This window comes from Megascapheus bottae, chromosome 11 (genome assembly GCF_031878675.1).
Source record: "Megascapheus bottae isolate mThoBot1 chromosome 11, mThoBot2.hap1, whole genome shotgun sequence".
Taxonomy (NCBI): domain Eukaryota; kingdom Metazoa; phylum Chordata; class Mammalia; order Rodentia; family Geomyidae; genus Megascapheus; species Megascapheus bottae.
Genome location: NC_143519.1, coordinates 9,207,692 through 9,229,656, shown reverse-complemented (window position 1 = coordinate 9,229,656; position 21,965 = coordinate 9,207,692). Strand labels below are relative to the sequence as shown.

General features: G+C 41.3%; 1 protein-coding gene across 1 annotated transcript in view; it reads left to right on the top strand.

The window, feature by feature from the left end:
• Window positions 1-830: 830 nt before the first annotated feature.
• The window catches only part of Ubac2 (UBA domain containing 2), a 129,012-nt gene continuing 107,877 nt past the window's right edge, over window positions 831-21,965 (top strand). Inside the window, exons 1-2 of the mRNA XM_090341932.1 lie at window positions 831-963; window positions 18,532-18,659. Of these exons, the coding sequence (XP_090198058.1) occupies window positions 933-963; window positions 18,532-18,659 (159 nt within the window). The 5' untranslated portion in view covers window positions 831-932. The remainder of the gene's footprint in view (window positions 964-18,531; window positions 18,660-21,965) is intronic.

Below are 21,965 nucleotides of genomic sequence, written 5' to 3'. Positions count from 1 at the left end.
GGGGTGTGGGGTGAGGGTGGGGGGGGGACAGCTCAGGGTCTGCGCCCAGGCCCGGAGTTCAAGCCCCAGGACTGACCACACACACACACACACACACACACACAGTAACTAGTGGGGGAAAATGGGCTCCAAGAGCCGAATGGTGGCCCAGGTGGTGGCCTGGTCACTGAACAGCCTTGGGTTCCAACCCTAAGACGGTGCCACGTGGGTCCCCTCACCCCTCAAACATGAAGTCCACCACACGAAGGCAGAAAGGAAACCTTTCTCAGGCTCCACCTCACTGGAAAAATACCGACTTTATCCAAGAACAGCTCTGTCTTGTGAAGATGTAAAGAAAAAAAAGGGCGACGGATGAGGGCGGCAGCCCGCGGGCTGGACGGCCTTTCCCTCCGCTCGGCGGAGCCCGCCACCCCACGCAGCCTCACCGTCCCGGGGCCCCGAGCCTCCCGAGCGGCCTGCACGACCGGAAGGCGGGAGCGGGCGTGGCACGTGCCAGGCGTCCCGCCACCCACTGCCGGCATTCCAAAGAATCCTCGGCCTCCGAGTTCCACCGAGCAGGAGGCCCACGCCGGGCACCTGAGGGCTGCTGAGGTGTCCTCGGTTCCTTTCGCGCCACTCGAAACTTTCTCACACAGCACCCGGTGTCGGCGGTGCCCGGAGCAGGCGGGCCTCGCGGAGAGGCCCTCGAAGAGCCTCTGGTGTGAGGCGAGGCGGGGGGGCGGGAATCGCTCGCGGAGGACGCACTTCCCCTCCCGGCAGGAAGGGAGGGCGCCCCACGGGCCGCGCATGCGCCTTCCGCTCGGCGGCCTGGGAGCGTGGGGTGCGGGCGCACTGGCGGCCCTTGCCCGGAGTGCGCTTGCGCGACCGCCGGGGTTCTCCACCTCCGCTTCCCCTCCCCTTGGCCCCCGCCGGGGCTCCGGGCCGACGGGACCATGTTCACCAGCACCGGCTCCAGCGGGCTTTGTGAGTACCGGCCCCCGCCACCGCCCTGGCTGCCTCCTGCCTGGACCCTGGGCGCCTCTTCTGACTGGGGATCGGAGGAGCCCTGGTTTGCAGGAGGTTCGGGGCCAGCCCTCCACCCCCCCCCCCCCGCCCCGCGTCCGAACCTTGGGAGTCGATGCCCTTGGGGGTCCAACCTCAGCCTGGAGGGACAGGGGGGCACCGAGCCCTGTCACCACTCCGCCCCTTCGCCCAGCCCTGCCTAGCCGCGGCGTGCAGCGACTCCTGCGGCAGCTTCAGGTGGGCTGGGCGGTTAGGGTCGGGCGGCTGCCCCCTGTGACCCGGCCCCATGCCCTGGGCGGCGCGGGTGCCAGGCGATCCGGAGGCGGGGACGCTGGAAGCCCTTCCCTCTCCCTGTCACCTTGTCCATTCATTTGTTTGTGGAACCCGGCCACACACACACACACACACACACACACACACACACACGTGAATGCCACCTTGAGGACCTGCTGACCCTTCTGTGTTTACTATGATGTATTTCCTCCCCCATCGTCCTGAAGAGTTTTAAGACAAACTGACTAAAGTAAGTGCTTTAGACAGAAGGAAGTTGGGAAGTCGCTGGGCCAGGGAGCACACGCCGGGCTGCTGGCGAGAGGCAAAGGCGGCCTGCAGGTAGAGGGCGGAGAAGTTGCTTTAAGCAATTTTCCCCTACCGCATTGTGTCAACTCTCTGCAAAGTGCTGTGTATTAAATAGTTAGCAAACAGCACAAGGTACCCTGGCAGCAAACTCCAGGAGCATCTGTAATTTTGCAGTTGCGGATCGCTGTTAGTAATCCCATCTCTGTGCAGGGTGCAGTTAATATTGTTCCATCTAGAAACAACTGTGATTTTCAAGTAGTACGTTTTCCTGTAAATGTCTGAGTCATAGGCAGGAGTTTTAAATCTTTCTTCCCAACTTCTCATGGTTTGAAGCAGGATTAGTATCTATGCGTTCTCTTGTTTTAGAGACAATTTGTTAAGGCCGTCTGTCATGCAGTGAGTGCATTGGCCCCAAAGTTCATTGTAGCTATAGTGAATTAAAATCTTTGTTAACTACTCTTTGTATTCATCTGTGGTTGTTGATGAAACTGAGGGAATCACAACAGATGAATGGATACAAAACACTGCAATTCTTCAATTCTTGTAGTTTGGACACTCTGAGCTGTCTTAACTGACCAAAATACACTTAAAAGGGCCGGGGTGGGGGTCAGAGAAAGGTATTAGTTTGTACTCTGTCATTAGAGTTTATAGGCAGGCAAAATGTATTTCAGTGGCCCTTCCTCTTAAGGCTATGCTTTATGTGCTCACGTAAGGAACATCTGGTGCATGTCCTGTGGGACTGTGAACTGTGCTGGATATTGGCAACTCAGTCATGGGCATGTCTTAGTCTCAGTGTTTATGGTGCTTACAGTGGAATTTGGGCATAGTTTTCTAGGACTGGTCATTTGGTAAGTCTGAATGTTAGCAGCAATCCTACCTTAAATTTTCGCCCCCATTGTTATGGGAATGACTTCTTTTCAATAAGAAATTATATGGCATTGGGGCTGGGAGCATGGCCCAGTGGTAGTGTGCTCATCTAGCATGCTCCAAGGCCTAGGTTGGTAAGCTGGATTCTGCTCCTGAAGAAGGATAAGGACATGCCTATTCCAGCCCCCACAGATAGAGAATAACAGTGTGTTTATAAGTAGAAATAAATCCTATTGTCTATACCTGCATATTTATTTTCCACATTTTATTCCTAATGGTAAACTTAGTTTTCTTTCTCATTCCCTCATTCATTTCTTCATTCAATGAGTGTCTATTGATTACCCATACAAGACATACAAGCATGGTCATGAACAGAAAATCAAGTGATAAACTAGGTGAAGGAGACTGATATAAAATGTTAGCTGCTGTCATGTAGTGGCATATGTTCTGAGTTGTGACAGATCGACGTTACGATGGAGTGCTGCTTTACTACACATGCTCGGCGAAGATGTTTGGGAAGGTAACATTTGAGTTGAGACTTACATAGTGTGAAAGAGCCAGCTGTGTCAGTTAGTTGACAGTCATCACAAAAACTGCAGTAGGTGAAGGAGGGTGTTTTCAGGGTAAAAGTGAAGACTTATGTTGCAGGGCAGTAGATGAGGGCAAGGGGATTTGTAACCATTTCTCTGAAACTGTATTTCTCTACCTCATCCTGTAGTTATGACTGGGTAAAAGTACATATGAATGTCCTTTTGTATATATTGTCCATGATGTAATTTGGATTCTTGCTAATAGATCAAGACTGTCATTCAACTCTGTGTTGAGTAATACATATGTAATTTATTATATTACATTTATTAGTAGGTATTCCCATTACTTACTTTGTAGTATATATTCGCTGTGTAATGATGCACTCAGTCAATGGAAATTACATGTTTAATATATTCTACATATGTTTCTTGAGGAAGTCATAGTCTAGAGGAAAAGAAGAATTGCTGGAGTGAGTTTATTGCATGAGTACAGTGGTAGAATGAGGCACTCTTATTAAAGAAGGCTTTGCAGTGCAGATGATATTTGAAGAGGAAGAGTTTGTCAGTGGAAATAGTGGGCCTCTCAAAGGGAACAGACTGTGAAAGTTTTAACCTTTTTTTCTTTTTTCTTTTGCTGCTCCTAGAGTTTGAACTCAGTTTTCCCATGCTCTCTTGCTTGGCTTGCTTGTTCATGGATAGCTTTCTACAATCTGAGCCATGCCTCTAGCCTGGTATTTTGCTAATTATTTGAAGATGGAGTCTCAGACTTTCATGTCAGGACTGGCTTTGAACTGCCAATTCTCCAGATGTCATGTGCAATCAGCACCCAGTTCACTTTAACATTTAAAGAGGAAAAGCCAGGAAAGCAAGCTGAGGAGTAACTAAGGAGGTGAGAGAGGCCAAGGAGAGAATTCAAGTGAGTGAGGACTTCAGAAGGAGGAATAGATTTAGAAGACTGCAGGCAGACTTCTTAGGGCCATTTCATTGTTTGTGGGACAGGCAGAGAAGAGGAGACAATGGAGATGGGTATTTCTATTGGAGAAACCCATGCCTTCCCCAATCCAATTGGACTCACCCTCTTCACTGTAAACATATACGTCTGGACTTCTTCACTGTCTTTGTGAAAAGACAGTATTCTCCTACCCTTCCCCCACTCCTCTGCCTCCTTTCACTCTTTTGCCACTGTAATTGGTTGTTCTCTGATGTGATGACACTTGCTGTGACAGGACTTTATTCCTGGGTCACTGTAGTTGGCCTCTGCCCCATTACAGGGTGGAAGCTGCTCTGGATAAAATGATATCACTTCTAAATCAAATGACTGTTTCTTAGTCTTCATCTTATTGAATTTCACCTTGGTGTGGACACTTCTTTCTAAATTCCTTACACCTTTATTCCCACTTTCTCATTCCTCTTCTTCCTTGCCTGCTTCAGCATTTGCTACATTTTGGCATTCATGGATTGTTTCTTTAGGAGAGCAGTTTCAGTGGTTTCTTAGGGGAAATCCTGCTTTCTTTGAGGCTAGGAGTTTATCAGAGGTAAAGTAGAAATAGACTGGAGGGCTTCCTGTGTGGTTAGAAGGCCCGATGAATCTCAGTGGAACATAGCTGGATTCAGATTCTTGAAATCTCAGGTGCCTCTCAATATCCAGTGTGTTCTATTCTCAAAATTCTCATGGCACCACAGTGGCACCAATGTAAATGTATCAAGCTAAAGTGAGAAATACAAGTGTTCAGCTGAATTGGAATTTTCTCTGGGTGAATTCTTGATTCAAAACATTTGTTCAGGAGTCTTATATACTGTTTGTAAGTTGTGATGAGCCGAGGGTCCAGTGGTGTCGCTTGTGGTGTGGACATATTTCACTAGACAGATGGACATTGGAGGGCTTGCAGCCCACTGCTTTCATTATAGCTGAAATTCTGCCTCAGGAACCTGAATACTCTGTCCTCACATAATGCCAAAGTGGATGCTTCACCCATTTAAGAGGACCAAACTATGTTCTTACTAATGCTGTCTTTCTAAAATGTATTCAGTGAGTTAGTAATGCAGGGGATGGTCTGAGTAACTCTCTGTGTTGATCTCTCACATCCCTTAAAATGTACTTGCTTGGGCAAGTATTAGGCCTGTATGAAAGGTTATCAGGCCTTACAAGTGTCCCTTCACTCTTCAGTTTGTAGAATCAACAAATATTTATGGACATTACTGTAGGTCAGCTGTTTTTCTGAGTTCCCAGATTTAATAGTAATTAAAAGGCCAAATGTGGGGCTGGGACTTTGTCCTGGTGGTATACTGTTTGCCTAGCATGCATGAAGACCCAGGTACCATCTCTCGGTACCACATACATGGAAAAAAGCCGGAAGTGGTGCTGAGGCTCAAGTGGTAGAGCTCTAACCTTGAGAAAGTCCAAGGACAGTGCTCAGGCCCTGAGCTCAAGCCCAGAACTGGCAAAAAAAAAAAAAAAAAAGACCAAAAGTGCATTCAGTGGTGGTAATCTTAGTAACAGAAAGCATGAAACAGAGGCTCAGTTAAAAAATTAAAAAGTATCCGGTTCAGTATACTAATCAGCTGTTCAGCCATCATTCAAAGGTTAGCCTTTTTCTTCCTTTCACCCAGTTTGCACTTGTTGGAAACCTTTGTAAATTGTGCATCTTGGTGTGGAATCTCCAAATTACAAGATAGCAACCCTTATATTTTAATACCTTAGTCAAGCCTCTAATTTTACCATTTTGTAGGACTTCCCTTTTGTGGGCCAGAATAATTCAGTTGACCTTTTAAAGGGTGGCTTAAGAATTTATGCATTTCATGGGCCAGGGGTTGGCCTAGTGGTAGAGTGCTTGCCTAGCATGCACAACGACCCCGGTTCAATTCCTAGGTACCACATACATAGAAAAAGCTGGAAATGGTGCAGTGGCTCAAGTGGTAGAGCTCTAGTCTTGAGAAAGCCCAAGGACAGTGCTTAGGCCCTGAGTTCAAGCCCCAGGACTGGCAAAAAAAAAAATTTATGCATTTCAGCTCTAAACAGGCCTCAACCATGCACAGGCTTAAACCATGCACAACTACTCCTAGAGCTTGGCACCTTGGCTGTTTCCATTTCTGAAATTTTTTTTTGCCAGTCCTGGGACCAGTCCTGAACTCGGGGCCTGTGCCCTGTCCTTGGACACATTTTGCTCAAGGCTAGCGCTCTACCACTTGAGCCACAGCACCACTTCCAGCCTTTTCTGTGTATGTGGTACCTAGGACTCAAACCCAGGACTTGGTTCATGCTAGGTAAACCCTCTACCACTAGGCTACACTCCTGGTCCCCCCATTTCTGAATTTTTTAAAGCATACATTAGTCATACAAGTGAGTCTTCACTGTAATGTTTCTACACATGCACAGATATATTCTGGCCATTCTCATCCCCTGCCTCTCTCTGCATTTCCTCCCAGCCCTCTTCTTCACACAGTTTCAACAACTTTCCTTGTTTTATTTTCATGCATGAAACAAACTACTGAAATTGTTGGAGACTGTACTTCTAAAATTCCCAAGAAATACATTTGTTACCCATCCTTGTTAGCTAAGAAGGAAAGATAAGCATTCATGAGGATGGGACAAGCTTAAGGATTTATTTTTTCATTATGAAAGTGACATTAACCACTTAATAGAACATTTGGAAAATGGAGACAGGTACTCTTAACATTTCAGTTAATTTTCTTAATCCTTTCTTTTCCTGCTCACTTACATTCGTGTTCTGAATGAATTGGTCTGCTATTGTAAAGCGAGCATATGTTCATCAAAGAAACTTCTGAAACTAGACAAATGCTAGGAAGAAATACATGGTATTTATTGGCATTTGGGGTGTTTATTTTTCCAGTGCAAAAGTTAATAACTAAATTTTTTCAATTAGCAAGTAAGTAAGTAAAAATAAACTTAAATCACACTCAACTGTTATCAACCGAATCCTTCTTCAACGGCCTTAGTGTGCTGTTATTGTTTTAGGATTTTATTTTTCTCCTTGAATTCAATTTTCCTTCTTTCTCTTTTCTTTATAGTAATGGAGGGAGCATCTTAGTTTTCAGATAATCCTAGAAGTGAAAGAATGTTAAATAAACGGCATTGTGTTTTGGTAAATATTGCCAAATTCTAATCCCAAAGGGTGCTACTAGTTTAAAAGTGCACCAGACGTGTAAGGGAGAAAAGTTGCCTTACTTAAGTTATTACATTTAATTTCCACAGATGTTCTGTGAGGGTAGATATTGCCACATACCCCCCTCGCCCCCCATTCCACACCAAAGAGTAGATTGAGGCTCAGAATAACATGTTAAGGGGCCAGGAGTTTGGCCTAGTGGTAGAGTGCTTACCTAGCATACACAAAGACCTGGGTTGGATTCCTCAGTACCACATACATAGAAAAAGCTGGGAATAGTGCTGTGGCTCAAGTGCTAGAGCTCTACCCTTGAGAAAACCCAAGGACAATGTTCAGGTCCAGAGTTCAAGCCCCAGGACTGGCAAAAAAAAAATAGAATAACATGTTCAGGATCTTGATCTTGTAGCTGTATATGGGAGAGCTGAGATTTGACCCATATCTGCTGGCCTCTAAATCTGTACTCTCCATATTATCTATTAACGTAGCATGCCACATTAATGATTTAGTCCCTTAAATGGAAAATGGTATAAGTAAAGGGACATAAATTTAGTCTTTTTAATGGAAAAGGGGCAATAGCAGTAGACCTTGAAAGCCTTAGTCAAATACTTAGCTGGAAAAAGAGTCAGAATCTAAGTGGGAGCTGTGAATACCTCTATGTAATTTATCTTTCAATCTATAGTAAGTGTGAATTATTCTTATGTTTACTTATAAAATACTATATGCCGAGCCCTGTTTTGAGCAGTTTGCATATTTTAACACATAAAATTCTCAGAACAGCCTGTGAGTTAGGTACATTTACTCTCTGCAGTTTGCAGAAGAGAAAGTGGAGGCACAGACAATTAAATGTCTTTCCTAAGTCACAGAGTGCAGAGCAAACCAAACATCCATATTCTATGGTGTATACTACTCTCTGCATTGGAAAGGTTATCCATGTCAAACAATGGTGGTTCATTCTCAGAAGGCTGAGATTTAGAAGGTTGCTTTTCAAAGCCAGCTCTCGTAGTAAAGTCAGGAAGATTCTATCTCTAGTTAACCAGCAAAATGTCAGATTGGAGGCAGGGCTCAGATGGCCAGAGCACCAGCCATCAAGAACATTAGGCTCCGAGTTCAGGCCCCAGGACCAACACACACACATTTTGTTTATTCTTATCTATCTCTCCTGATGGCTGGGGTCCTCATAGGCTAAAGCTAGAAATACTAGCTCAGGTTAGCAGAATAGCTGGGTCCCACTCACTGAATCATTATGTCATGGCAGTGGATTTTTTTCTTCTTCTCTGGCCTACTTGAGTTTGAACTCAGGGCCTTCCAAGCAGATGACTCATTTCTGTCCTTGAGCTGTAATTATTTACTGTGGTTCTGATATGTTCCTGGCTTTTCAGTTTATCATTCTCTATCTTCCCACATCAGGATCCAGATCTAGTTTGCTTTTAGTAATAGAGATATTTATATAATAAATTGGGATCTTTTCATTATATTGAATCCTCTGTATTTTCATTTGTGTATGTGTTCCTTTCCACCATTATCTTTCTTTATCAGATGATATATTTCTTCCTCAACTTTCTCTACGCTCAACTCGTTTCAGTATCACTTTTAGTATTGAAAGTGAAATCTTATTTGAAAAGCTACTTTAAAAATGCATTTCTATAGAATTTCAATACATATAACTTGATAGTTTACAGCAGCATTTTTGAAATATGCTTTGTGAAATAGGACTCTGAGAGATCCTGAACTGTTAAATCCTATTTAAATTATGTGTGAGAATTTATAAATTTAGTCTTCATACAAATTGTAAGTCTTTCCCCAGATGTTCTAAAAATTTTGTAAGTCATATTGCTATTTTTTTACACTGTTTTCCAGTGCCAGGTTGGTTTAGTCATTTTAATGTAGTATGTCTCTGTGGAAAGAACTGATACTAATATTTGAAAAGGTTGTATAGCTAAGTATGTCAGGAATGTTGTTGGCTAAATTGTTGGTTAATAATTGACAATACCAGTTAGTGCATCAAAGGCACTTAGCAATCCTAAAACAACAACAAAAGGTTTTTTTTTTTTTTTAAAAAAAAAACAATACTAACTATATTTCTAAAACCTATTGGGGATGGAAAATACAATATAAATAAGAAGCAAAATTCCAATTAATTATAATGCCAGACGTAGTCTGTATTTACATACTACTATTTGTATGGTTTTTTTCACTTGCATAAGTATACAGACATTTTAAGCATTTTTTATTAGCTTGCATTAGTTATAAAGGGGAATTCCATTGTTATTTCCGCATATGTTATGTAAAATTTTTATAAATAAAAATTGGGGCTAATTTTATATTTTTATTTTTTTGATTTACCATCTTAAATGAATTTACCCACATTATTAACATTATTCAAAGCTGACTTAATATTGTTACCTTTTTTGTTTTCCTTTTTGCTGGTCATGGGGCTTGAACTCAGTACCTGGGTGTTGTCCCTTAGCTTTTTTTGCTCAAGGCTAACACTCTGCCACTTTGAGCCATAGGGCCACTGTGGTTTTTCAGTGGTTAATTGGAGATAAGAGTCTCACAGGCATTTTTCTGTCTGGGCTGGCTTTGAACCAGGATCCACAGATCTCAGTCTCCTAAGTAGCTAAGATTACTCATGCAAGCCACTAGGCATCCAGCCAATATTGTTGTCTTATAAAACAGAAACATGCTTGTTGAAAAATAATTAAATTATTCAAATATATGCCATAGAAAACAGTAGACACTCTCACCTAAATAACCACATTGATAGTTACATGCCTATTTTTCTAGGCTTCCAAGTGTGTGTACTTTTCTTCTCTCAGGTCTAGACACATTTCTTTGTGAGTATGCTTTATATAGAAATGGGTATTTAGAAGTAGATACTGTATTCTCCGAACATTGTATTAGATGTTAAAAATCATGGCTTTTGGTGATTATAGTATTTTGGCATACTGAAGTGTTCTCATGTTGAGTCAAACATCTCTCTAAGTTATTATCACTTTCTAAAAATTTTTTTCTTATTTTGCTGTGGTAGGAATTGAACCCAGGTCCTCACACATGCCAGGCAAGTGCTCTGCCCATGAGCTGTATCCTTAGCTTGTAATTACATCTTTGACTTCCTGCTAAAGAAATACACACTTGGAATTATGGGTCAAAGAATTTTAATTTTGTGAAACTCTTGCAGAATCTTTCCAGAAAGGGTGTGTTATTTTGTGCTTTTCAGCAATTCCTAACCAAACTTGTAACAGTTGAACTGATAATTTAAAGTTATTTCTGTCTACAGAAAGATTAAGAAATATCATGCCCTTAACACCATTCACATTCCTTTGAATACCTGGGAAAATGAACTTGTTTTTTTCTTTGTTAGCCATTCATCTTTTAGTTGTGATTTGGCTACTAACCTATGGTGTTTACATATATATATATATATATTTATATTTATATTTTTTGAGGGGGTCATGAGGCTTGAACTCTGGGTCTGGGCTCTGACCCAGTCTCTAAGCACCTCAGTTAGTGCTCTACCACTTGAGCCACAGCACCACTTTGGTTTTCCAGTGATTAATTGAAGATAAGAGTCTCATGGACTCTGGTGCCTGGGCTGGCTTTGAATCTCCATCCTGAGACCTCAGCCTCCTACGTAGTTAGGATTACAGGTGTGAGCTACCAGTGCCCACTAATAATTTTAAATAATGGAAAAAAATCCACTTTTTTTGTCCTAATATAAGGGCTTGAATTTAGGGCCATTGCTTTCACTTGGCTTTTCTGTTCCTGGCTAGCACTCTGAGCCATACTTGAACTTCTAGCTTTTTGCTACTTAATTGGAGATAAGAGGCTCTCAGTTTCTTGCCCAGGACTAGCTTTGGTCCTCCAGCCTTAGCCTCCTGATTATGTAGGATTATAAGCATGAGCCATCAGTGCCCAGCTAAAATCCTTTTTTTTTTTTTTGGTTGGTCACGGGGCTTGAACTTTGGGTCTGGGTGCTGTCCCTGAGTCCTTTAGCTCAAAGCTAGCAATCTGCCACTTGAACTATATCGACACTTCCATTTTCCAATGGTTAATTGGAGATAAGCGTCTAACAGACCTTGGTGCCTGGGCTGGCTTTGAACTGCGATTCTCAGATCTGAGCCTCCTGCGAAGCTAGGATTTACAGGCATGAGCCACTAGCACCTGACTCTAAAATCCAGTTTTGACTTATTAATTTTTGGCACAATCAGTAGACTCCGATGGAAATGAAAAGTTATAACAGGAAAAAGTGCACCTCTGTGCAGTGTGTGATTTCAGTCTGTAATGGCTATTCTCCATGCTTTGCAGTTTAGTTTTCTATAAAAAATAAAAACCAATAATTATATTAATACTATCACTGTATACTTATTATGGAATTGGGCATATTATTATAAGTTCGCTCTCAATTACTACTGTTTCTTTCTTTCTTTTTTTTTTTTGCCAGTCCTGGGCTTGAGCTCAGGGCCTGAGCACTGTCCTTGGATTTTTCTCAAGGCTAGAGCTCTACCACTTGAGCCTCAGCATCACTTTCGGCTTTTTCTAAGTATGTGGTACCAAGGAATCGAACCCGGGTCTTCGTGCATGCTAGGCAAGCACTCTAGCTCTAGGCCAAACTCCTGGCCATACTGCTCTTTCTTAACTCTTACGTCATTGCTTTTGTTCTTGGCATATTTCATTTTGTTTCCCCTGACATCCTTTTGGAGTTCTTTTTTTTCACATAATGACCTGGTCCTGAACTTTCTGGTCCTTGGTCATTCTGTAGTATTAAATGACTGGATTTTAAGCATTTAATGTGAGTGTCCTTGTTTGTGAGTAGATCTTTTTTTTTTTTTCCCCCAAGAGTCCATCCCTTCAGTGGCAGGCTGACTGTAAGCTCTGTTCCAGTGTGAAGGGCACATTTTCTGTAGAGGGTACACAGTTAGTGGCTAGCAGGAAGCTGTGAGAATCCCCTGACATTCAAAGTTAGGCAGGCCTGGCTCTTATAAGTTTTACTCTTACATGAAGCTGCCCTTCCTACCACCACCCTGTTATATCTACCATAATTCATGTCCTGTGACCTCTTCTGAAATCCAAAGTTACCCTAACCTCTCTTTACCATTTTCTAATATCCTCATGTCTTCTAACCCCCATCTAATCCTCTCATGTCTTCTTTAAGCAATGTCTCCCCGCCTGCTTTTTGGTGCCATTCTGGGGCTTCAGGATGCAGTCCCTGAGCTTCTTTTGCAAGTGAGCTAGCACTTGAGCCCCAGCTCCATGTCTGGCTTTCTCTGGTTAATTGGACAAAAGAATCTCACAGACTTCTCTGCCCTGACTGCGATCCTCAGATTGTAGCCACCTCAACTAGGATTATAGGTATGAGCCACTGGTGTCCCACAGTCCCCCCCCACCCCTTTTTTGTAGGATTTTATTAGGGGAGCCAAAATTTAGTGCTAGCTGTGGGGGTAGAATGAATAGTTTATTATGAGAGAATGTGAGAGACTAGGTTGTGGTTTTATGAAAAATAACAGGTCCTGCTGCTATGTGTTTGCTGGTATTAATATTATTGAGGTGACATTGTAACAAAGAGAACAGGAGACAGGCAGCCATCTGTTAGGATCAATATTAGAATTTGTTAACTTTGTTATTAATGGAGTTATTTTTTTGTAGTTACTACCTATTAATTACAAAGTGACACTTGTTTTCCATTTGCCTTAATGACACAGCATTCCCTTCTGTATGAGCAGAAAGGTCCTGAAGATTCCATCTCTAGTTAAGCACAAAAAGCCAGTACAGATGTGTGTTCAAATGGTAGAGTGCCAGCTATGAGCAAGCAAGCCAATCATTGGGAGGTCTGAGTTCAAGCCTCAGTCCTGGTAAAATTAAATAAGTACATAAAAATAAATACATAAAAATTGAAAAATATATTTGCTTATGTAAACCATATTATGGTGACTTGAAGAAAATTACGTAAATACTAAAAAAAAATGCTAATACTGGGACATGAGGAAATTCAGTGTTGTCATGTTAATGACTACAGTTTGAGATGCTGTAAGTGATCCTGTGATTGCTTATATTTTTCTAGAACTGATATTTATTGTTGTCCTCTGGATTCAATTGAAAGGATACATTTCTTTCTCTTTTATTCTTCTTTTTTTTTTTTTGTCAGTTGTGGGGCTTGAACTCTGGGCCTTGGTGCTTTCCCTGAGCTCCTCAGCTCAAGGCTACTGCCATATCCCTGGAGCCATGGCACCACTTCCAGTTTTCTTGTGGTTAATTGGAGATACGAGTCTCAGTGCCTGGACTGGCTTTGAACCTTGAGCCTTACATTTCAGTCTCCTGAATAGCTAGGGTTACAGGCATGAGCCACTGTGACTGGCTGAAAGTATGCATTTCTATGAAGACTCAAGGATTATTTTACTTCAATACAATTTTGTACAAAAAGTAGACACGTATCCTGAGTCTGCTGTCTTAACTTGAAGTTTTATGTAGCTATGGTTATTGTTTCATTGCTTTTATTTTAGTGTTAGAGTTCAAGTAAAACTTCTACTCCTCAGCTAACCAGTTTCCTCTGCACCAGAGGTTGAAAGCAGTAACAGCTTCTAGTCCACCAGCCCCTCACACACGTGCTTGCATGTGCTCAGACTTCCAGGGATTTCTTCTTGGTTCCTTTATGCTGTTCACCAGCTAGGAGGAGAAGAGGTACCCTGGATCAACAAAGCTGTAAAATCAGACTCAAGGTTTCTCTACCCTCTGGAATGTGTTTGTTTGCAATAGTTTTCCTTAAAGCAACCAAATATAGTTAAAAAAAAATCCACTGAAACCAGTTGCTGGTGGCTCAGATCTTGCTATTTACTCAGGAGACTGAAATCTGAGGACTGAGCTTCAAAGCCAGCCAAAAGAGCTAAAAAGAGCCAAAAAGAGCTAACAGTCTGGGGTTGGAGTGCTAGCCAAAACTTACTTTTAACTACTGGTGTAATAGCAAGTATTTATTGGCCTCCTGAATCAGGCATGCTACCCAGTTGTTTGGGGACCTGTATGAGGAACAGTGAGTGTGGCAGGCATACAGAGTCGTTGAATTCTCCCCAGTATATTCATATTAGAGATGAGAGAATTCATACATGTCTTCCAACTTTTCACTTCTGAACACTGTCAGGAAACAGGACCTTCTGACCTCTGGGAGAACATATTCCTCCCTAACTTGGTCATTTAAACTAAGTCCATTACGAATTCCAGGTAGCTGATAGGCCTGAGGAGTAAATCGTGGTAGAGGCTGAGAATTCCTTACATGAGTCTGTGGCTCCCTTCACATCTATGGACTTCCACCCTTTTGTTTAGCCTATTTCTAATGAAAAGCTTTTAAAATAGTTAACTTCATGAAATACTAAATCATCTCATTGTCCATTCTTATGGGACTGCTGTGAGTTTAAAGAGTAATTAAGTAGTTGGGGCCGGGAGTTTGGCCTAGTGGTAGAGTGCTTGCCTAGCATGCATGAAGACCCGGGTTCGATTCCTCGGTACCACATGCATAGAGAAAAGCTGGAAGTGGTGCTGAGGCGCAAGTGGTAGAGCTCTAACCTTGAGAAAGTCCAAGGACAGTGCTCAGGCCCTGAGCTAAAGCCCAGGACTGGCAAAAAAAAAAAAAAAGTAATTAAGTAGTCAGAAATAGGAAACAAATCTTGTGGTAGGAAAAGATAGCCCCCTTTCTTAAGTGTGAACCACACTGGGTTTTTTGACATGTATTTCTATATGGCAGACTTTGGGCAGGCAGAGTTGCTGGTTGCTGCTTCCCCAGTTACTGTTTAGCTAGATTGAGTCTGTAACAGCCCACATGGGTAAGCTTTGCAAAACCTGTGGTTAGTGTCTTGAGGGCTCCAAGTGATCACATTTTTATTAATATAAAATTCATGTAACTTAAAACTCACCATTTTAATGCATTTAAAGAGAGCACCTTCTAGTATATTAATATTGTTGGTAAACAACATCAACTATGTGTAATTCTAAGACAAAGAAACCTAGTCCCATTAAACACTCACTCCCCATTCCCTCCTCTTCCTCTGTCTCTGATGATCACTGTTTCTAAACACTTCTATGTTTTGGGCATTTCATATATAAATGCAGTCATGCATTGTATGACTTTTTGGGTCTGGCTTTCACTTAGCATATTTTTGAGGTCTGTCAGTACTTTTTCTAGGGCTCAATAATACTCCATTGTGTGAACATGTCATATTTTGTTTATCAGTTCATTTGTTGGTAGGCATTGAGTTTTTGTCTTTATTATTTTTTTAATGCTTATCATGATACCACTGCCTCAAACATTTGTATATAGATTTTTGTTTTACAACCTCTTTTCAGATCATAGGTATAAGGACTGGGGTTTGGCCTAGTGGTTAGAGTGCTTTGCCTAGTATGCACAAAGAACCGGGTTCAATTCCTTGGTATCACAAACACAGAAAAAGCCAGAAGTGGTACTGTGGCTCAAGTGATAGAGCAGTAGGCCTTGAGAAAGCCCAAGGACAGTGCTCAGGCAGTGAGTTCAAGCCCTGGGACTGGCAAAAAAAAAAAAAAAAAAAAAAAAGAAAACAACAAAAAACAGATCATATGAATGGAATTGATTGGTCATATGGAAATAGATAAATGAGAAGAAAACTAACGCTTCGATTGCTCAGAATTGAATGTGGGTGGGTCATATGCACAACCATGGTGCTTTTCCCCTCTCACTTTGGATGCACTAGCCCATGGGGAGATCTATTGGGGGTTAGATCTTGGAATCCTCATGAGTATGTGGCTACTTGTTATTTGGGTTCCATTTTAGATGTTCGCAGTACCTTACCAGGGAGGAAACAGTTGGGTTATTTTTGTATGCTTACACAAGTGCAGTAACCACAGTAGCAACTGTAACTGGTAAGTCCACCCCCAGGGAATTTCTTCTTCATAAGATGCAGAATGTGAAATTGTCCTCGGAGGGATGTTTCTCTGAGGTCTTGCCTGCTGGTGAGCTGAGCTGTGTAAGGAGTGCTCTCTGCTCATAAGGTATATAGCCTCCCTTCCTACCTTTCATGTCACTGGGAAGACAAAGCTGAATGGAGCCGTGACTGTTAAAACAGAGTGTGGGAGCTGAGGCACAAAGTGGGGTCTTGTAGCAAACAAGATTCACTCAGGCTGGTGGAGAAAAGTGGAAATATAGACGTATTTGTGCTGGGAAGGCCTGTGGGGTATGGAAACCTTCAAAAAGCACTGAAACAAACTACTATGTTCAAGAGATGCTGAGATGAGAAGTTTGGTTACAGTTGAGGACCCATGGAACAGAACAGTGGATTGTCATGCTGACAAGCAGATGGGCTCAGATTGTGGAGTGCTAGAAACAAGGCAGGGCTTGTAATATAACCTTTCCTTGGAGGTTCAAGTTGGGAGTGGGTATTAAATAAAAAGATTCATACACATGTGCAGTCATACCTTGTAAGATAATGCAGACACACAATCACAGTTATATAAACTGAAAACTACCTATTCTTGTAATGGGAAACATTTCATTGCTCCATGACCTGTGAAATATTTTGTCAAAAATACCATTTTTGTTTTGCTTTTTGTGCTGGTCCTGGGGCTTAAACTCTCCTGGGTGATGTCCTCGTGCTTTTGTGCTCAAGACTAGTGCTCTACCATTAGAGCCACAGCTCCATTTCCAGTTTTTTTGGTGATTAATCAGAGATAAGAGTCTAATGATTTTTTTTTTTTTTGCCAGTCCTGGGCTTGGGCTCAGGGCCTGAGCACTGTCCTTGGACTTTCCCAAGGCTAGAGCTCTACCACTTGAGCCTCAGCACCACTTCTGGCTTTTTTCTATCTATGTGGTACCGAGGAATAGAACTTGGGTCTTCATGCATGCTAGGCAAGCACTTTAACCGCTAGGCCAAACTCCCGGTCCCTAAATGTCTAATGATTTTAGTGCTTGCCTGGCTTTAAAACCTGATCTTCATGTCTCAGCCTCCTCAGTAGCTAGGCTTACAGGCCTGAGCCACGGTATAAAAAAAGTGTTCGTTTGTTTTTTTAAATGAAAAAAAAATCTTGTATAATAATACCTGCAACTAGAAGTACATAAGGAAATGAAAATAGTTTAATATTTAGTACACTGCAGTTTATTAAGTAAAGGCCTTGAGGATTAAAATGTTTTATTTCTTTGTAAAAAATATCAAGACTAGTTTCACTAGTCCTTGCCTTCTTTTATTGTATAACTTTATGAGTATTCATTTTTATCTTGTGAGTACCATATATGTTTCTGAATTTGGCTATGCTTTTAATATTTTATTCTTTCTATTTCAGTGTCATGAAATCTCTTTTAGAGTCCATAATGTGAAGATTGTTTTTATCAGCATCACTTCTTGAATATCTTAATCATTTCCATCACAATGACTAGTATTAATCTTATATTGCTGCTGTAACAAAGGATTAGAAACCCAGTGACTGTTTTTAGAGCAAAGGCAGAGGTCCCATGAACTCTCATGAAAAACCTTATTCAGGCTCCTCTCACATTCATTGCAGAAAACCTTAAGAGATCACTACAGTTGGTAATGATCTCATTTGATTTACTATAAATATGTTTATGTACATAAATCTGTTACAGATCTAGCTGTTCAGTCTTCTGGAAGAAACTATTTCTTTATGTTTCAATAACAATTTTCTAGAAGGTGTTCAGTGGAGGTGTTCACAGTTACAGTAAAACCCTCACAAAGAATTCCATGTGTTTTACTGTGTCCCTTGATCATTTAATTCTGCAGGCACATGTTTTAATAGGAACTAAAAGTTGGAGCTTCTGTTTTCATTATGATTCAAGAAGTCAGTTCTCACAAGGCCCCAGTCGCTCACACTTGTAATTCTAACTACTCAGAAGGCTGAGGTCTGAAGATTGCCTTTGGAAGGCATCTATGGCAGTAAAGTCCTAGAGACTCTTATCTCCAATTAATTATCAGAAAACAGGAAGTGGCACTGAGCATTAGCCTTGAACAAAAAAGCTCAGGGACAAGCCAGGTGTCAGATGTGGGTGTCTCACACCTGTAATCCTAGCTACTCAGGAGGCTGAGATCTGAGGATAAAGGTTCAAAGCCAACCTGGACACAAAAGGACCCGACTGAGACTCTTTTCTCCAATTAACCCCTAGAAAACAGGACGTGAGGCTTGGCTCAAGGATAGGGTGGTAGCCTTGAGCTGAAGAGCTCTGGGACAATGCCCAGCCCTAGGGGTAGTGTGGTAGCTTTGAGCTGAAGAGCTCAGGGACTGTGCCCAGTTCAAGCCACATGACCCACACACACACAAAAAAACCAACTCTGAGACAGTGCCCCAGGCCCCACAACTGACGAAAGAAGATGAATAGGAGGAGGAGGAAGACAGCTACTTCTCTTGCTTTTCACTCATGTCTTCCTGTTTTTGAACAATCATTCTAAATGTATTTCTTTTCCTTCTAGACAAGGCACCTTTGTCAAAGAGTCTTTTGCTGCTCCCCAGTGCCCTATCCCTGCTGTTGGCCCTCTTGCTGCCTCACTGTCAGAAGTTTTTTGTGTATGACCTTCATGCTGTCAAGACTGATTTCCAGGTAAGTGCTGCTCCATTGGGAGAAGGGATTTCCACCCCCTAGATTTGCCTTTTCTTACTACATATTAGTCTCTCAGAATTCTCAAATTTGTAAAAAATATTATTATTTGTATTGCTTTAATCTGCACATTTTCTTGTTTCACAAAGCAGATTTTATACTGAAGAAATTGTGATCTTTCTCTCTTTCTTGCAGTGTTGGGAGCCTAGGGCTCTGTGTGTGGTAGGCAAGCAGTCTACCATTGAGCTATACCTTAAGTCCACACAGTATTCTATTGAACACATATCTGTGTCAGTTTCACTTTTTACTTGATGGAAATACAATTTATAATTTCATTTTTTTTGGACAGTCCTTGGGCTTGAACTCAGGGCCTGCACACTATCCTTGAACTTTCTTAATGCTAGAGCTCTACCACTTGAGCCACAGCTCTACTTCCAGCTTTTTCCATGTATGTGGTACCGAGGAATTGAACCCAGGTCTTTGTGCATGCTAGGCAAGCACTCTACCACTAGGCCAGACTCCGGCCTGCAATTTATAATTTCAAAGGAATTTTTGAACAATATTAAATCTTTCAGCTATAACACACTGACTACTGATATCACATCAATTAATGACTATTTTTATGGTGGTATCTAAGCCAAATAGAAAAGCTCATCAAAAATCCTGGTGTTGGATCTTATCTATATGTAATCTGCCACTTCTTTGCTAAGGTGTTTAGCCATTTTAAACATAAGACCCCATTTCTCCAATAATGAATTATTCATAAAAATGTAAATGGTGCCATTGCTCATGTTGGCTTCACCAAATGTTTTATTGGGTTATGTAATGCAGTAGTTCCCAACCCTAGTTACACATTAAATCCTAGAGAAACTTAAAAAAACTACATACAATATCTGTAAGACATGTATACATATACATACATGTGGGAAAACCTAGAAAGTCACACTAGACCAGTTTAGTCAAAGAGGTTGGTCTCGGGCTTGACACTGGTATTCTTTTTGTTTGTTTGTTTTTTGGCAGTCATGGGGCATGGGCGCCGTCCCTGAGCTCTTCAGCTCAGGGCTAGCGCTGTATCACTTGAGCCATAGTGCTACTTCCGTTGTTTTGGTAGTTAATTAGAGATAAGAGTATGGAACTTCTGAACTTTTGTGCCCGAGCTGGCTTTGAGCTGGGATCCTTAGACTTCAGCCTCCTAAGTAGCTAGGATTACAGGTATGTAATCCTGGCTTTATTTATTTAGTCAGTCATGGGCTTGAATTCTGGGCATGGCTGTTGTCCCTAAGCGCTTCAGCTCAGGGCTAATGCTCTACTGGTATTCTTTTAAAAGTTATTCCTGGGGATCAAGAATGAAGCTCAGGGATAAGAATTCTTGCCTAGTATGCACAACACCCTGGTTTGATTCCTAAACTGTAGAAAATAAAAACTATCTCCAGGGGATTTTAAAGGGCCCTTTGGTTTCTGGGATTAATCTGGGTTTTTTGGCTGAATACTATTTCATAGGCACCTGTGTCTTCTGGGTAGCAAGCATTCATGAGAACTGCTACAGAAACCTGAAGAGTTTTCAGTTCTTCCCTCGGAATTCTACACACACACACACACACACACACACACACACTGTGATACTTACTATAAGACACAACTGTGTGTAAAACCCTCAGATAGGGATGAATAAAATTAGGACTAACTAGTACAATGTGGAATAGCCTTGGGAAACCCAGGGATATATTTTTAATTTGATTTAGAAGGGATAATTGCAATTTAGCAGAAGGAGAGAGAGAGGCATTTTGCTTCAGGAAGCCATAGGAACTTCAGACCTTCTAGTGTGTAATACAGACAGGTGAAGACTGATGAAGGCTTGAAATCTTGAAGGACAGTCAGTGAAAGGCTTTGTTTCATAGGTTCTGAGTTCATAAGACTCTGGTAGTTGAGGTAGAGATACTACCTTCAGATTGGTTTTTTTTCCCCTTGTCTCTGTTGAGTTCAAGTCAGTATTTATCTTTAAGGAGGAGGAAAACTCATCTTCATAATAATTCGTATAATTTTTTTCTCTGCTCCTGGGGCTTGAACTCAGGGCCAGGGCACTGTCCCTGAGCCTCTTTTTGCTTGAGGCTAGCACTCTACCTCTTCCTACACAAGGACTCAAGTCCATGTCTTTCATTATGATTACAAAACACAAGTTAAAAGCAGCTATCAGTTTCATTTGCAATTAACCAAAAATAATAGCAACAACAAGCCAGAATAATTATTGAGGGTCTAGAAACACAATTTGTTGTATTTTAATAATTGTAAAATCTTAAGTTTCTAATCCTAATAATATTTTCCTGGTGGCTAGTGGCTTTCAGGATACTTTCACTATAGTATAGAAAGTAGAGAGAGAAAATTTAGAGATGATGTGTGTGTTTGTGTGTTGTTGTTGTTATTGTTATACTGGGGTTGAACTTATAGGCCGATACTTTACTGCTGAGCTACACCTCTATGCAGGGCCTCACATTTTGGGGTTGGTTTTGTTTTGTTTTTCTTTATGCCTGTACCTGCATCTGGATTACAGTTCTCCTATTTTATCCTTCTTACTGTAGCTAGAAGTTGGGTGAATGGTGAATGAAGTTTGGACCAGTACAGAGTAGAATAGCTAGAATAGCCCTGGAAATCTCAGGTAGCACCTGCTTAGCAAACTCAAGGCCATAAGTTCAAACACCAATTACCACTAAAAATAAAAACAGTTAAAATTTTGAACTTTATTTTCCATTTACTATAACAAAAATTCAAAGGAAGATAGTTTAATTTGTTTTACTGTCCTTATTTGGTAATCATAAAGGGAAAATAGAATAAATGTTTAGGAAATATTATTGGGAATAATATAAAAATCTGGAAAACAGTGAAGACCCTAAAGTCTTTTAATAGCTCTTTCTTTGTGTATTTATTTTTTTCTACATTTTAAAATGTATTTCATCATAGTTCCATACATGTATATAAGGTATTTCTTTATATTCATACAATACCCTCATCATCTCTGTCACCTTTCTTCCTCATACTGGTCCCTTCCTTTTCCCAAATAGTCCCCCTTCTACTTTCATGCGTTTTTCAATTTAAATCTAGATCTCACATAAGAGCAAACATGTGATACTTGTTTTTTTGAATCTGACTTATTTTGCTTAACATGATCTCACATTCCATCTATTTTCTTGCAAATTTCATTTCATTCCTTTTTTATGGCTGAATAAAATTTGATTGTGTATATATACCAGTTTCTTTGTTTTCTTTCTTTCTTTCTTTCTTGCCAGACCTGGGCCTTGAAATCAGGGCCTGAGC